The sequence below is a fragment of the Mytilus galloprovincialis genome, chromosome 4 (assembly GCF_965363235.1).
Source record: "Mytilus galloprovincialis chromosome 4, xbMytGall1.hap1.1, whole genome shotgun sequence".
Lineage (NCBI taxonomy): Eukaryota > Metazoa > Mollusca > Bivalvia > Mytilida > Mytilidae > Mytilus > Mytilus galloprovincialis.
The window spans coordinates 16,739,359-16,754,831 of record NC_134841.1 but is presented as its reverse complement, the minus strand read 5'-3'; the positions used below and the strand labels follow the sequence as shown (position 1 = coordinate 16,754,831).

General features: G+C 32.2%; 1 protein-coding gene across 3 annotated transcripts in view; it reads left to right on the top strand.

Annotated features, from left to right (window-relative positions):
• Window positions 1-722: 722 nt before the first annotated feature.
• The window catches only part of LOC143071494 (fibronectin type 3 and ankyrin repeat domains protein 1-like), a 48,854-nt gene continuing 34,103 nt past the window's right edge, over window positions 723-15,473 (top strand). For 2 of the 3 annotated variants that reach the window (XM_076245828.1, XM_076245827.1), the window contains exon 1: window positions 12,498-12,957. In XM_076245828.1, the coding sequence (XP_076101943.1) occupies window positions 12,654-12,957 (304 nt within the window). In that variant the 5' untranslated portion in view covers window positions 12,498-12,653. Of the gene's footprint in view, window positions 882-12,497; window positions 12,958-15,473 lie in introns of those variants that run through there. The other variant, XM_076245829.1, reaches the window with a different exon arrangement.

Sequence of the window (15,473 nt, the reverse complement as noted above, 5' to 3'; positions counted from 1 at the left end):
GTCGTAACTGCAATTCCCTTCCCTTTCATGAATGTGACCTACCGAATTAGACTATTTACCGGATTAAAATTTTGTAATCACATAAAGCAACACGACGGGTGCCATATATGGAGCAGGATCTGCTTACCCTTCCGGAGCACCTGAGATCACCCCTAGTTTTTGGTGGGGTTGGTGTTGTTTATTCTTTAGTTTTCTATGTTGTGTCATGTTTACTATTGTTTTTCTGTTTGTCTTTTTCATTTTTAGCCATGGCGTTGTCAGTTTGTTTTAGATTTATGAGTTTGACTGGCCCTTTGGTATCTTTCGTCCCTCTTCTTTTACATGTTTTTGATACTTAAATACACCTTATCGCTATTTTGAATTCCCACTTGACCTGAGAATCTGTCTGGCGTGATCTCTTGACGTCATACAAAAATCACTTTTCCATTGTGACACCAGATATGTTCTATTATGACATCAAAATTTTACAGGGAACTTTTATGATGTCTAGTGGTTGACAAATAGTGATAAGATTTATTGTAACTGATATATATATACATTTGGTCTCACAGGAGATTATAACCAGTGATATTATTTGAAAATGATATAAAAAGTAAAAGAAACAACTATATATAGGCACTATATACAGTGTGCTCGGTCATTTATTCTTTTTAAATTTCCCGCCAACTATAGAATGTATTCGATTGGTTGATTTGTAAATCGACTGAAAATACCTCCCACAGAAAAGAGTTATTTGTTTATGGAATTTAGAGAAACATGTTGCCATTCACTCAGATACGTCTGCTATTAACCTGTTAACTTAGAAAAGGATACATTATTCAAAGGCATTAAGCTTTGCAGTTAATATAATAATTTGAGTCGAAGGATATAAAAAATGACTGGTAAGTAAATGCACCGTCTTGAAATTACAACTTCAAGTTTATCCCAAATTATGGTAAACTTTTATCTACAGTTGGAAATTACTGCATCGAAGTGTTTTAAAACGTTTTGCAATGTTGAGTAAACAGTAGATGAATAAGCTATGTAAGAAAAAATCTTACTGAATTATAAAAACAGTCTCTGAAAAGGATTACAAAAATCGGTTTTTCTCTGAAGGTTCTTTTTTGGATAATTTTTTGCATATTATTATTATTTTTTTTTTTTATAAATAATTGATGTTGTTTAATTTTACTTGTAAATAATAAGTAATATTGAAACAGGAACATATATATATATTGACACAATTTCCAGATTGAAATAATATTAATGATAGTGTATACATTTTGAATTGTAGACTAGAGTGGATGTGCCCTATGCCTAGGGCTATAGGTGTTTGAATTTTCACTTTATTAAATTATATTCATAAATCATGATTAAGACATAAATAATAAACTTTAAAATAATGGAAATAATCAAAAAAACTAAAATAAAAGAATAATGTTGCATTGCATGTTATCTGGGAACAGTATATCTAATATATATATGTTCCTGATGTTATTTAAACTTTTATTTACATCGTTATTTATCTGATTGTCTTTTAAAAGACCACCATCTCATCATCAATATTATCATGATTATCAGGAACATATTGTTAAGATATACTGTTCCCAGATATTATTTATAAAAGTTCATTTTTTTTAAATCGTCAATTATGAGCGTAATTAAATTAATCGATATTTTGAGAGTTATATCCCTTAAACAATGTTAAAGTTAATTGATAATTTTGATATTTTGCTATGTATATTTTATCAGAGACATATATGACAACCATGTATGATGTTATATATGTCTTTGATTATACACTCAGTGGTGGATCCAGGGGGGGGGGGTTTCCGGGGGTTGGAACCCCCTCTTTTTTTGGCTGATCAATGCATTCGATTACTTTAGCGTAACCATCGGACTCCTACACATGTACATGTACATCTAACAAATATTGAACATGTACTGTCAATATGAAAATGTTGTACATTGTGTACTTTACATGCAGGTAAAGTTAAAGATAATATTAAAGTGAAATATCTTAGAAATTGTATTGAATATACAATTTATGAGGTCAGGATCAATATTTATTTGCGTTTTGTGTGTTTTTTGCTGTGCAGCATGAACATGTATATATGTACTAATTTTTGTGTCATGGATCCGTTATATTCTTTGTTTTTCTATTACATTTATATTAGGTTCTGCTGAAATTCAAGACCATGAAGACTCATGATCACTAACACAAACATGCATAAATGATACAGTCACTTATAAATTATTGAAGCTGTAGACAAAGTTTATTTAATGTAATTTAAAAAAAATCTATATATTTTGGGAAAGCAATCTTTTATGTGTTTTAAACAGGGGGATATTACAATTGACAGAATAAACTGAAGATCAACATTTCAAACAAGCTATATATGTATATGTACAATGTAAAAATATTTATATATACAGTATAGTTAAATACTGGTACAAATAGATATATGTACAAATGTACATGTAGAAGGACAGTATTTTAGTGCGTTATTTACAGGGGTGAAATGTTCAAACCATACAGCTTTTAAATTTCTGATGATAAGTTTCACTTTAAATGCCAGTATTTAGTTTTTTTCACACAAGTTAACAGATTGAATAGATATATAAATCATAGCTAATGGTATAAATTCAAAACAAAATATTATTATATTTGGATGTACTTGAAATTGAAGGGGGGTTTTAAGAAGTGTGTCAAAGAATTTATTGTTCATAAATCTACAATGTATAGAATAAGAATAACAGTATACATGTTAACACATGTGTGCTACAAATTGTTGTCATTTTTTTCCCTGAGGACTAGGATATTAGTGGTTGTTGTGATATGGTGTGTTGTACTATGCAGTGTTTTTGAACAACTCATGCTATCCCTTTTAATGTGCCTTTCAGAGGTTAATTTAGGAAGAATCCAGGGGACCCCCTTTTTTGTGAGAAAAAAATGTTGATTAATTAGAGACTAACTGAGGCATGACTGGAGCATGGTCCCTCTTATGGCAGGTGGTTGCCCCCACTTATAAAAATTTCCACCACTGCATGTATTACATTGTAGATCTATACATTTGTAATTTTGTAGTTTTCAGTAGATCTGGTTATATGATTATTAAATCTCCACTAGAAAAAAATCATCATGCTCATGCACCATGCTCATGCACCATGCTCATGCACCATGCTCATGCATCATGCTCATGACTTATCAATCATATAAGAAGAATTTTTACAATTTGGTTATTTGCAGGAACTATGACAAATGTTAAACTGATGAAATTTTAACTGCATATATATAACCGTTTTAAATAAAAATTGTTTATAGTTTTACAAGTTTAATTAAGTGCTAGCATACATCGTCATTTATCCTTTATGTCTTAACCACTTTGTTTTCAATCGTTGAGGAGTTTGTAATAAATTAATTATAGATGATGGCCATAATTAAACATTTAATTAAACATACTATGAAGGATTTGAAGCATTATTTCTACATAATACAGGGTGCTCCTTACATATCAAATGGAATAAACAGTGTGTTATAAAAACTAAATCAATTGTTTGATTCGACATTATTGATCATTATCAGTTCATCTAATAAAAAGGTATAAAATTGAAATGGTTAATTGAATAATTAAATTGAGTGTTGTGTTTCTAATACAGAAAAAGGTATGTAGACCAAGTAGAAATTAAATTTATTTCTTGTGATTGAATCAGGTTTCAACAAAATAATTAAATTAATTAATGTAGTTATTGGAATCTCAGATTGGCAGCAATTTAATATACATATATATATATATATACATGTATATATACCAACTATGTACATTTAGTCTCTTTCAATATAAAAAAGAAGATGTGGTATGATTGCCAATGAGACAACTTTCAACCAGAGACCAAATCACAAAGAAATGAACAACTATATATATAAAGGTCACCTTACGGCCTTCAACAATGAGCAAAGCCCATACCGCATAGTCAGCTATAACAGACCCAGACATGACAAATGTAAAACAAATCAAAGAATGAAAAAACCAACAGCCTAAGGGTCTAGTGAAGTATTTTTGCAGTTTATAGGGTAGTTTGGGAGGTATTACTGTAAAGTTGATGAATTGGTACTTGAAGATTATTTTGCATTTGATGTCCAACTTTTATACGACTGCAAATTTGTTTTGGGTTTCTTATAACTATAATCAATGATTCATGACAATGTTATGATGTTGTTGACATCTGTGTCGTCGTCATTCTTGTCGGAAGAGATATTTGGTTTCCAGACAATAACTTAAGTTAAAGTGAATGGATCTCTTTAAAATTTTACTAGAAGGTTCAATACCACAAAATTACATCCCAGCTCCTTTGTTCTAACAGGGGTGATCTGAGCCGGATCACCCCTGCCAGATCACCCTAGTTTGAGTTTCTTTGTTATGCATGCTTTCCTTTGTTCTGTAACATTTTGGCGGGAATGTCAAATCCAATATAAAACTTATAATTAATTTTACGGAAAAGACTATCTATCAAAATTCACGTAGAAAAAATCCAGTAGATATGCTGGGATTCGAACTCCAGACCTTTAGCATATCAAGCCACGACACATACCACTACACCAGGACGACTTGATACGAAATAATAGTAATTTGACATACTTAAAGGAAGCAAGATATTTTTATTAGTGGGGCGAGTTGTCAAACCTTTATTCAGTGGGGTTTTAACCTTTTACGTTAATTTGTGAGTTTTCAGACTGATTGTTCAATTTGATTTTACACTTTTTCAAAGTGGGGCAAGTCGGTAAACAAGATTGGGACGATATTTTTATTAAGTGGCGATAAAGCGTGGGCCGATTGGCAAGTGGGGCGAGTTGACATTGTTTGATATCTACTCATCGTGTTTGGGGGTCAAAAAGGGTATACATCATATAGTAATATATAAAGTATATTGTTATGGTTCTGTGGCGTTCTAAACTAGATTTTATGAATTGTAAATGGTTTTTCGTCTAATCTAAAACAGCTGGGATGTAAAATAGTTATCCCAGTCGGACTTGGTGTGTCAGTGTTAGATCACCCTCTGGCCTCCGGCCATCGGGGTGATCTTACACTGACACACCGCGTCCTTATGGGATAACTATTAAGGAAGGTTGAGATTGATTTTGGGGGTTATGGTACCAACAGTGCAGGATTTAGTGGCCATAAAGGGGCCAAAAACATGCATTTTTGTAATTTCTGGACAATAACTTATGTAACGTTATCAATGAAATTGTATCTCAAGGTTCCTTATCACAAAGGGAAGGCTTGGATTTAGTAGAGGGATAATTGCCTCAAACATGCAGGAATTAGGGGCAAATAAGGGACCAAAAACAAGCATTTTTCTAGTTTCCAGACAATAACTTGTGATTAAGTGTATTGATCTCTCTAAAATTGTACTACACGGTTCCATATCACAAAGGGAAGGTTTGGATTGAATTTGACGGTAATTACTCCAGGGGGGTGTGGTCAAAAAGATTTGACAGGATTTTTTTCCAATTTTTTTTCCTTAAATTTTTTTCCAATTTTAATTTTTTTAAAAGTTTCAAGAAGAAATCTTCAATTGCACAGTATTAACAGTATTATGCAATAGATTTTTAAGATCTTTGACCTCATTTATTTTGTGTCAGAAACCTATATTATGTCAAAAATTTGATCACAATCCAAATTCAGACAGTATCAAACTTGAATATTGTGTCCAAACTTGCCCCAACTGTTGAGGGTTTAACCTCTGTGGTGGTATACCTATAGACTGCTCTCAGCAAAGCATTTTTTTTTATTGAAATTATTCAGACGAAACTAATACACAGGAAACTGGGAAAGTGAATTTGCTTAAGCAAAGGCAGACAGCTGGTTTGAAAATAGAAAACAAGATTTTGCCTTGTATATATATTCACATGTATACATGTTTTACAGTACCTTTGGTTGCAGTAAAATGTAATACTTAAATGTTATTGTACATGTAGTAATCTAATTATGTTGTAAAGAACCTCTTATATTGATTTTGATTGAGTCTTGTATAGCATGTACATTGATGAAAACTTGATAAAGTTTCTTGAAGGACAAGTGCATACTTCAGATTTGATCATATTTTTCGTGAAATTGTGTTAGTCGCCATCATTGAACATCTTTCATTGATAAAATCATATTTTTAATAGGTTAAATAATTCATCTTTGACTCAATAGATTTTGATAATGCAGAAGTTTTTGTACATTTGTTTACAGAATTTCATCAAATGTAAAATGAAAGGATTGAACTTGAACCTGAACCATGTTGGCAAGCATATTACTCTCCTTATTAGCTCACCTGATCTGAAAGGTCAAGTGAGCTTTTCTCATCACTTGGCGTCCGTCGTCTGGCGTCCATAAACTTTTACAAAAATCTTCTCCTCTGAAACTACTTGGCCAAGTTTAAGTTTAACCAAACTTGGCAACAATCATCCTTGGGGTATCTAGTTTAAAAAATGTGTCCGATGACCTGGCCATCAAACCAAGATGGCTGCCATGGCTAAAAATAGAACACCGGGGTAAAATGCAGTTTTTGGCTAATAACTCAAAAACCAAAGCATTTAGAGCAAATCTGACATCAGGTCAACATCAATCTGCCCTGAAATTTTCAGATGAATCGGACAACCCGTTGTTGGGTTGCTGCCCCTGAATTGGTCATTTTAAGGAAATTTGGCTGTTTTTGCTTATTATCTTGTATATTATCATAGATAGAGATAAACTGTAAACAGCAATAATGTTCAGCAAAGTAAGATTTACAAATAAGTCAACTTGACTGAAATGGTCAGTTGACCCCTTTAGGAGTTATTGCCCTTTATAGTCAATTTTTAACCATTTTTCGTAAATCTTAGTAATCTTTTACCAAAATCTTCTCCTCTGAAACTACTGGGCCAAATTTAACCAAACTTGGCAACAATCATCTTTGGGATATCTAGTTTACAAAATGTGTCCGGTGACTGGGCCATCCAACCAAGATGGCTGCCACGGCTAAAAATAGAACATAGGGGTAAAATGCAGTTTTTGGCTTATAACTGAAAAACCAAAGCATTTAGAGCAAATTTGACGGGGTGTAATTGTTTATCAGGTCAAGATCTATCTGCCCTAAAATTTTCAGATGGATCGGACAACTGGTTGTTAGGTTGCTGCCCCTGAATTGGTAATTTTAAGGAAATTTGGCAGTTTTTGGTTATTATCTTGAATACTATTATAGATACATGTAGAGATAAACTGTAAACAGCAATAATGTTCAGCAAAGTAAGATCTACAAATAAGTCAACATAATCAAATTTTAAAATTGTCAGAGAACTCCTTAAGGAGTTATTGCCCTTTATATTCAATATTGAACAACTTTTCGTCATTTTTGTAACTTGTACAAAAATCTTCTTTTCTAAAACTACGGGCCAAATTTAACCAAACTTGGCCACAATCATTACTAGGGTATCTATTTTTAAAAAATGTCTAATGACCCTGCCTACCAACCAAGATGGCAGACATCAGTAAATACAGTAACAGGTGAGCGACACAGGCTCTTGAGAGCCTCTAGTTTTAATATTAAAGTGGGTTTTTTTTGTTTGTTTTTTTTTTTTTTTTTGGAGGGGGGGTTTGATTTTTTTGGGGATTGATTGAACTACAGCAATGGGAGTCAAGCAATTAAGTTTTCTTCTCATTTTAATCATATTTGAACTTTTTGCATTATATTTTATTACTTTTGTTGATCAGATGGTAAATGATTTTAGTAAGATATGAATTGTATATATATGTGATCTTTAAATAAATGAAATTGGAGATACTAACACATCAACGGATCAAAAAAGCACATTTAAGGGTGTATATTTTTTGTTTACATAAGTAACATATTAAGAAAGGTAATATTCAGTGACTAACAAGTTACATATTATTTTTTATTTCTTTTAAGTTTCAATTGACAATTTCATTTAACATGTTTAAAGGCCAAACATGTTAAGTGATCCGTCACAATGCATTTTTTAATGGTAACTAAATATTTGTATACACACTTCATTTAATTAAAGGCATATAATGTTTAGTAGACTTTAAGTGTAAAAAATTACCAGTGATCTATCTGTTCACAATATATTATTATTTAAAAAGTATTATATTCTTATTCCAAAAGCATTACACCTAATACTGACATTACTGTAATATTAATAGATAACAGTACAATAAAAAATAGTAAGCATCAGATAGTATCAGATTATTACATGGCATTTTTCATATCGCATGTATTATCAGCCTTAGGTTCAATATCAGCCCAAGAGCCGCATGGCAATCGAAGCATGTGATAAACTTTTCATATCAGCCCGCTAAGCACTAATTGGAAAAAATATGAAATATACGTTAATTTAATGCTATTATCATACGGTAAAATTCATATGTTATTTAGTCTAAGTATATGATAATACAATTTAGTAAATAATAAATACAATTTCAGAGCATGTTATTAAAACTACATTCATGACATCAAATACAATTTATAATAATATAATATTGATTCTTGAAATTTATCATATAAAAAAGAAGATGTGGTATGATTGCCACTGAGAAAACTCTCCACAAGAGACCAAATGACACAAAAAACTAACTGACTAAAGGTCACTGTCGTCCTTGAACAATGAGAAAAGCCCATACCCTATAGTCAGCTATAAAAGATCAAGAAAAGACAAATGTAAAACTAACATGTTTATTATTACAATTTAGTACAACTTTGAAGTATTATATTAACATTGAATAAAATATGTCTAAGAGAATCAAAGTCTTTCAGAAATATATAAATGTACTTTCTAATATTAAGAAAATTTCATTAATTATTTACTATATATAGTTAATAGATACACAACAATTGATGATTGTATAAGTTGTTATGTTGATGGAATTTTCCATTAAACATTGTTGCCTCGCTTGCAATAAAAGTTACAGAATATGAGACCTAGGGATTTATACTATCAATGCAATATCCCCAGAAGCTTCTTAACTATTTATATAAAGCTTTCTATTTCAAAATATTGATGACCTGAATGCTTGATACCTTGAACCTGGGTTCTGTCTGTCATATGTCACCTGCTCTTGATCTCTTTTTCCATAATTCAGTGTCAGACTGCTTGAAAAAAGTTATGTTTTTTTTCTCCTGTGAAATAATCACTCATTATTTATATAAGTAATCTGATAACATATTATTTGGTACAGGATATATGGGATCCTTGCAAGGCCTAAATATCTGGCGGAGAAGGTTCACATGACTTCTACCTCATTTAATGGATTTCAAGCTTAAGTAAATGCATGGTCAAGTCTGTATATATCTCAGATTCTATAAGCAATAAGCATGATTAGCAATACATTGTAAGTCAATCAATTTAGTGTATGGAAGAATTGTAAGGTGTACATGTCTGATGCGAGATTGCCAGGTTTCATCTGACCTTGACCTCAATTTCATGGTTCAGGGGTCAATGTTATGTGTTTTTGGTGTTGTCTGTTTTTAGATATGAATATTTTCATGATTTATTGGACGTCACAAATACAAGTTTGTGGTTTAGTCTGTTTTTCAGTTACTTACAGCAATTTGGTACTTGTCTTCAGGTCTGTCTGGTTTCATCTGACCTTGACCTCATTTACATGGTTCATTGGTTGATGTTTTTAGATTAAAAAAAGCAATAGATTAATATATAAAGTTGGTGTATGGAATCCATGTAAGGTTTATGTCTAGCAGGGTTAATATGACCTTGGCCTCAATTTTTATGCTTCAATGGTGAAGGATAATTAGTCATGGTTATGTGGTCTTTTTTTTAATTCTGCATGGTGTATATGTTTTCTTGTTTGGAAATAAAAGAAAAAAATCTTGCCCTACATATATCATGTATATGGTCCGAGACCACAATTATTTTGTAGTGCATTTCTTTTAGAACATAAATGAAAATAAAAAAAATCCCACCTGCGCTTTCTCAAAGAAACTTTTACAGTGTGTTGTACTACTTTTGGGACAAATTATATCAAAATTATAGAAAACTTCATCGTCTCTAACTCAAAATATGGACAATTTTATGTTTAGGGCGTCTTGAAATCTTTTGACAGCTTCCAAAGTGCTAATTTTAAACAGTTTTCAGCTGGACCAAATCACTACTTTCTTTAAAATTCTGGATCCAAATTTTTTTACAGTGTAATTTCACCCCCTACTTGCAATTTGAGGCATTAAACATGGAGAAATAAATTTGGAAGGGGTATAAAAATTAATGGCAAGTAACCCACTGTCAACACTAGGGACTATATTTGTGAACAACGAAAATCAAGGGACGACAATGGTGGTCTCGGACCATATACATAAATGTACCTGTGTATACAAGAATAGGTAGAAAGTTTGTATAAGAAGAGGAAACATACATCTCTTTGGTCGGGTTGTTGTCTCTTTCAGGACTCGTTGACATATTCCTAATTTCCATTCTCAATTTTAAAGTTAGATTAAGGTAAATTTTTGAGTATCTTTGATTATCATGTGTATAAAAACATGTATTATAAAACACAAATTAATATGAAAACTAATTTAACTAATTTCATGGTTTTGATTAAAGATATATTCCCCGCAATGATTTGGACACGGTTTAAATTCTTTCGTATCAGAACATCTGAGTACTTTGCACTTTAAAGATCTTGAAGATTCGCTGGGTAGTACAGGTAATATCCAGTTAAAAATGAATGTTTATTTTTGGCAAATTGTAAGATCAATATTTTTAATCATCTTAATGTGGCAAGCAGTTTAGGATATATATTGGTGATATCAATGACGTTGTTTTTTCATTACCATTGAGCAGTGTCCCATGTTAAAATTTTAATACCTTTGCCATTTAAACAAAAAAAAAAGCCTTTATTAGTATTTTCAAACAAAGGAACGACTTGTGTATTACTTTATCTTTTATGTGACTATTTAACGTAATGCAGTCTGTAAGTTCCTGTTTGAAATCCCCTATAATTTCCACGTAACATGTAAATACAAATTGTTTATTCTTGTCAGAGATCTTTTGAAACACAGCACACCACACACTTCATTGGGTCCATATAATATGTATAGAAAGGTTTTAATATCGAAACACACTTGGAATGGAATGAAATATTGATGTTTAGAGGATATATACCTGGCTATAAACTTATTGAATACACTTTACAATATCTTGTTTTAAAAGGATACAATATCTGTTTTTAATCTGGATTAGTTGTCAGTGCAGTTTTTAATTTTATTTCTGCTGAGGAGTCGCTAATTTTGTGTAAATTTACAGTGCCATACCTGTAGATCTTGCCATTGGAACGTTGAAACACCATCTATTTCATTTATTATTTACGTCTTACTAGTCGGACATATGAGTGCATTTGCTGTTGATTTCTAGTGGGCCATATTGGTGCATTATTTGTTGATTTCCAGTCGGACATATATATGAATTGTTGTTGATGTCTTGTAGGACATATCTGAATTGTTGTTTATATCCAGTGGGACATATCTGAATTGTTGTTGATATCCAGTGGGACATATCTGAATTGTTGTTTATATCCAGTAGGACATATCTGAATTGTTGTTGATATCCAGTGGGACATATCTGAATTGTTGTTTATATCCAGTGGGACATATCTGAATTGTTGTTTATATCCAGTGGGACATATCTGAATTGTTGTTTATATCCAGTGGGACATATCTGAATTGTTGTTTATATCCAGTGGGACATATCTGAATTGTTGTTGATATCCAGTGGGACATATCTGAATTGTTGTTGATGTCTTGTAGGACATATCTGAATTGTTGTTTATATCCAGTGGGACATATCTGAATTGTTGTTTATATCCAGTGGGACATATCTGAATTGTTGTTTATATCCAGTGGGACATATCTGAATTGTTGTTGATATCCAGTGGGACATATCTGAATTGTTGTTGATATCCAGTGGGACATATCTGAATTGTTGTTGATATCCAGTAGGACATATCTGAATTGTTGTTGATATTCAGTGGGACATATCTGAATTGTTGTTTATATCCAGTGGGACATATCTGAATTGTTGTTTATATCCAGTGGGACATATCTGAATTGTTGTTGATATCCAGTGGGACATATCTGAATTGTTGTTGATGTCTTGTAGGACATATCTGAATTGTTGTTTATATCCAGTGGGACATATCTGAATTGTTGTTTATATCCAGTGGGACATATCTGAATTGTTGTTTATATCCAGTGGGACATATCTGAATTGTTGTTGATATCCAGTGGGACATATCTGAATTGTTGTTGATATCCAGTGGGACATATCTGAACTGTTGTTTATATCCAGTGGGACATATCTGAATTGTTGTTTATATCCAGTGGGACATATCTGAATTGTTGTTTATATCCAGTGGGACATATCTGAATTGTTGTTGATATCCAGTGGGACATATCTGAATTGTTGTTGATATCCAGTGGGACATATCTGAATTGTTGTTGATATCCGGTGGGACATGTCTGAATTGTTGTTTATATCCGGTGGGACATATCTGAATTGTTTTTGATATCCGGTGGGACATATCTGAATTGTTTTTGATATCCGGTGGGACATATCTGAATTGTAGTTGATTTCAAAGTGGACATACATAAGAACATTTGTTGTTGATACATATTTGTATAAAATGATGATGTCAGTGATATATAATGGTATGTCCCTTGATGACAGTGACCTTGAGGAAGAGAACAAACAAAATAACAATGTAACAGGCATACCAACAGTATCACAAACAGTTGATCGTGGTCAGGGTGGCCTCAGTAGACTAACGTTCCGAAATAGTAGGAAAAGTTCTGACAACTCACGAACAAGCTCTAAAGACAATAAGTATGGGAATAATAGACAATCTAATGGAGAGTATATACAGACTATATCTTTAGCTGTAGACAGTTGTATCAATAATAACATTTTTACCCCTTTTCCACAGATTGGTAATTATGTTTTACTATGTTTTTATAAAATGATTCATGCAAGTACCTTCATATAAGTGTGTAGAAACCAACACTGAGATAAAAAAAAAAAAGCCAGCTTATTTAACAAATTTAATGTTATCCCTTCAAAAAAAATTATATGGCAAAGCATATTTAGTAACAGATCGTAACATACTGTTAGCTTCAGACAATGAGCAAGAATCTCCTTTTATAACCATGGTAGTTATATATGGTATACAAACCCCAAAACCAGAAAGAAGAATATGTAACCAAAATAATGATACTTAGGATATTTTTAGAACATAGTTATAATTTTCTGTCTGCAGATTATACATGTTATTTTTTATTGCTTCCTTCTTTTTAACACGATATTTTGTAACCTTGACCCATGCATGTAGCTATATATAAAGCTTACATTTTGTTTGAGATGTTAGGCTTACAATGTAGTGTCTTTTAAAAATGGCTTTCTATGTGGTATGGTTTATGCTCATTGTTGAAGGCCATGCAGCATGTACAGTGATCTATAGTTGCTAACATCTGCATCAGTTTGGTCTCTGATGAATAATTTTTGTCATTGGCAATCATACCACATTTCTTTATTTTATATTTAAGATCAAGAAATACTTAGGATGTGGCAGCATTCCAGTTGCTCTACCTATTATGAGTGGCTGATATGATAATAACTCCAAATCTGTATTTCTTTGGAGGATTTCTTTGATTGAGAGTCAGAATTATTCAGTTATTACTACCAAATGAATGTTAACTATTATGACCTGTTTGTTGTATAGCTGCTATAAGAATTGGACTATTATGTATTTTTGTCTGACCTTGGACAAATGTCTGGAAAGGTTATACATAGGTGTTTCTATTCTGGCAGCAACAGCCATGACAGCCAGTATAACTAATTGTTATATTTTCGGCTAAAGAGTGATAGGAACTAGTTGGAATAAATCAACAATAATTTCTATAAAGTAACATTACTATCAGATAAAAGAGAACTATTAAGGGGCAGACCCTAAGTCATAGTAAAGGAATTTTCAATATTAGGTTTTCTGCTTAAATTAGTTTGATGGGAATTACTTATGATCTTTTAAGTTGCATTACTATCATTACACCTCAGTTTGACAACCATTTCATGGACCAGTAAATGTGCAATGTTGCTTTCCATCAGATTGTCTTTTTCTGAATTTTCTGCCGACAGGGAGATATATCTCTGTGTCAACAGTTTACTTCAGAAAGGGACAATATATGATTGTTTTGATATCAGTTTTATATCAAATATCTTTTTCAATACTAACCATGCTAGAAAACAGTTGAAAAGATTAGAAAGTAAAAAATGTACCACATCAAGCTATTTTATTATCATGATTTATTAGAAATCTTGAATTTATTACAATGAAAATACATGACTGGGATATTTATGATCCTTGATTACCTTGATTTAATTTACCCTTGTCCTTGGCTGTTGCTTTGTCAAAGTAGCCAATGGAAGTCTTGACAGAAAAGTGGCTCTTTTTAAGTCCTGACAGCAGAAGTATTCCTAGTCTGTCTTTATTGAAATTACTGGTCCATCTCATCACAGATGGGGTAACAACCCAGGGGGGGGGGGTTGTTGGTTCTTCCTATATATTTAGTGGTAAGAGTGTGCCGCAAAAGAGGGTCGCTTTTTCATTTCCTGCTGGTTAGAACAGGGTCCCTTTTTCATGCCCTGCTGGTGAGTAGAGGGTCTATTTTTAAACAAAGTATTTGTCTAGAACAGGTTTGCTTACTTAAGGCGAAGTGTACGTAATTAAACTACACAATGGATTTTTTAAAAATTTTACATGTAGATTCTGCTTGTAAAAATAAATCGGAAAATAAAATAAAAAAAGGGGGTAACCGTTTTCGGTTTTGAGATACGAGCTGTTGAAGTTAACAGCATCGTACACCAAAATAACAAAGGATATATAGGGAAAATCGTGAAATTCGGCAGGAATTGTTACATTTCCAAGATTTTCTATTATATTAGACAATCTATTTTTTTTTTAATTTATGAGACGATTCTAAAATGTCTGAGGAATCGATTGGTGCAAAGAAAGTCCTTAGCAACTTTTCAAGCTATACCCTGTTAAAGTTGAATCTTGAGTGTAAAAAAACAAAAAACAACGACAACGTTATTGACGTCGCCGCAACAGTTACGACGCTTCATATAGTTCTATACTTGTATGAAATATATACCGTTTTGTTGGAGTTTGTGTTGCTCGGTCTTTAGTTCTTTATGTTACGTCTTGTGTACTATTGTATTGTATTTGTCTTTTATATTCGGGTGCGTGCGAAGATCGCCAAGCTAGAAAACGGTTGACATTTTCTTCATTATGAACTAGAACTATTTTCGACCTTGGTGCCTTATTTTTGTTAAAATCTAAACACTGCGACGTGTTTTCAAAATCTTTGTTCCCATGAAACTTCATTTCATCAACATGATCAAGGTCTCTTCTCAGAATATCAGCCATCTGTCTGGCACAGGATAACAAATC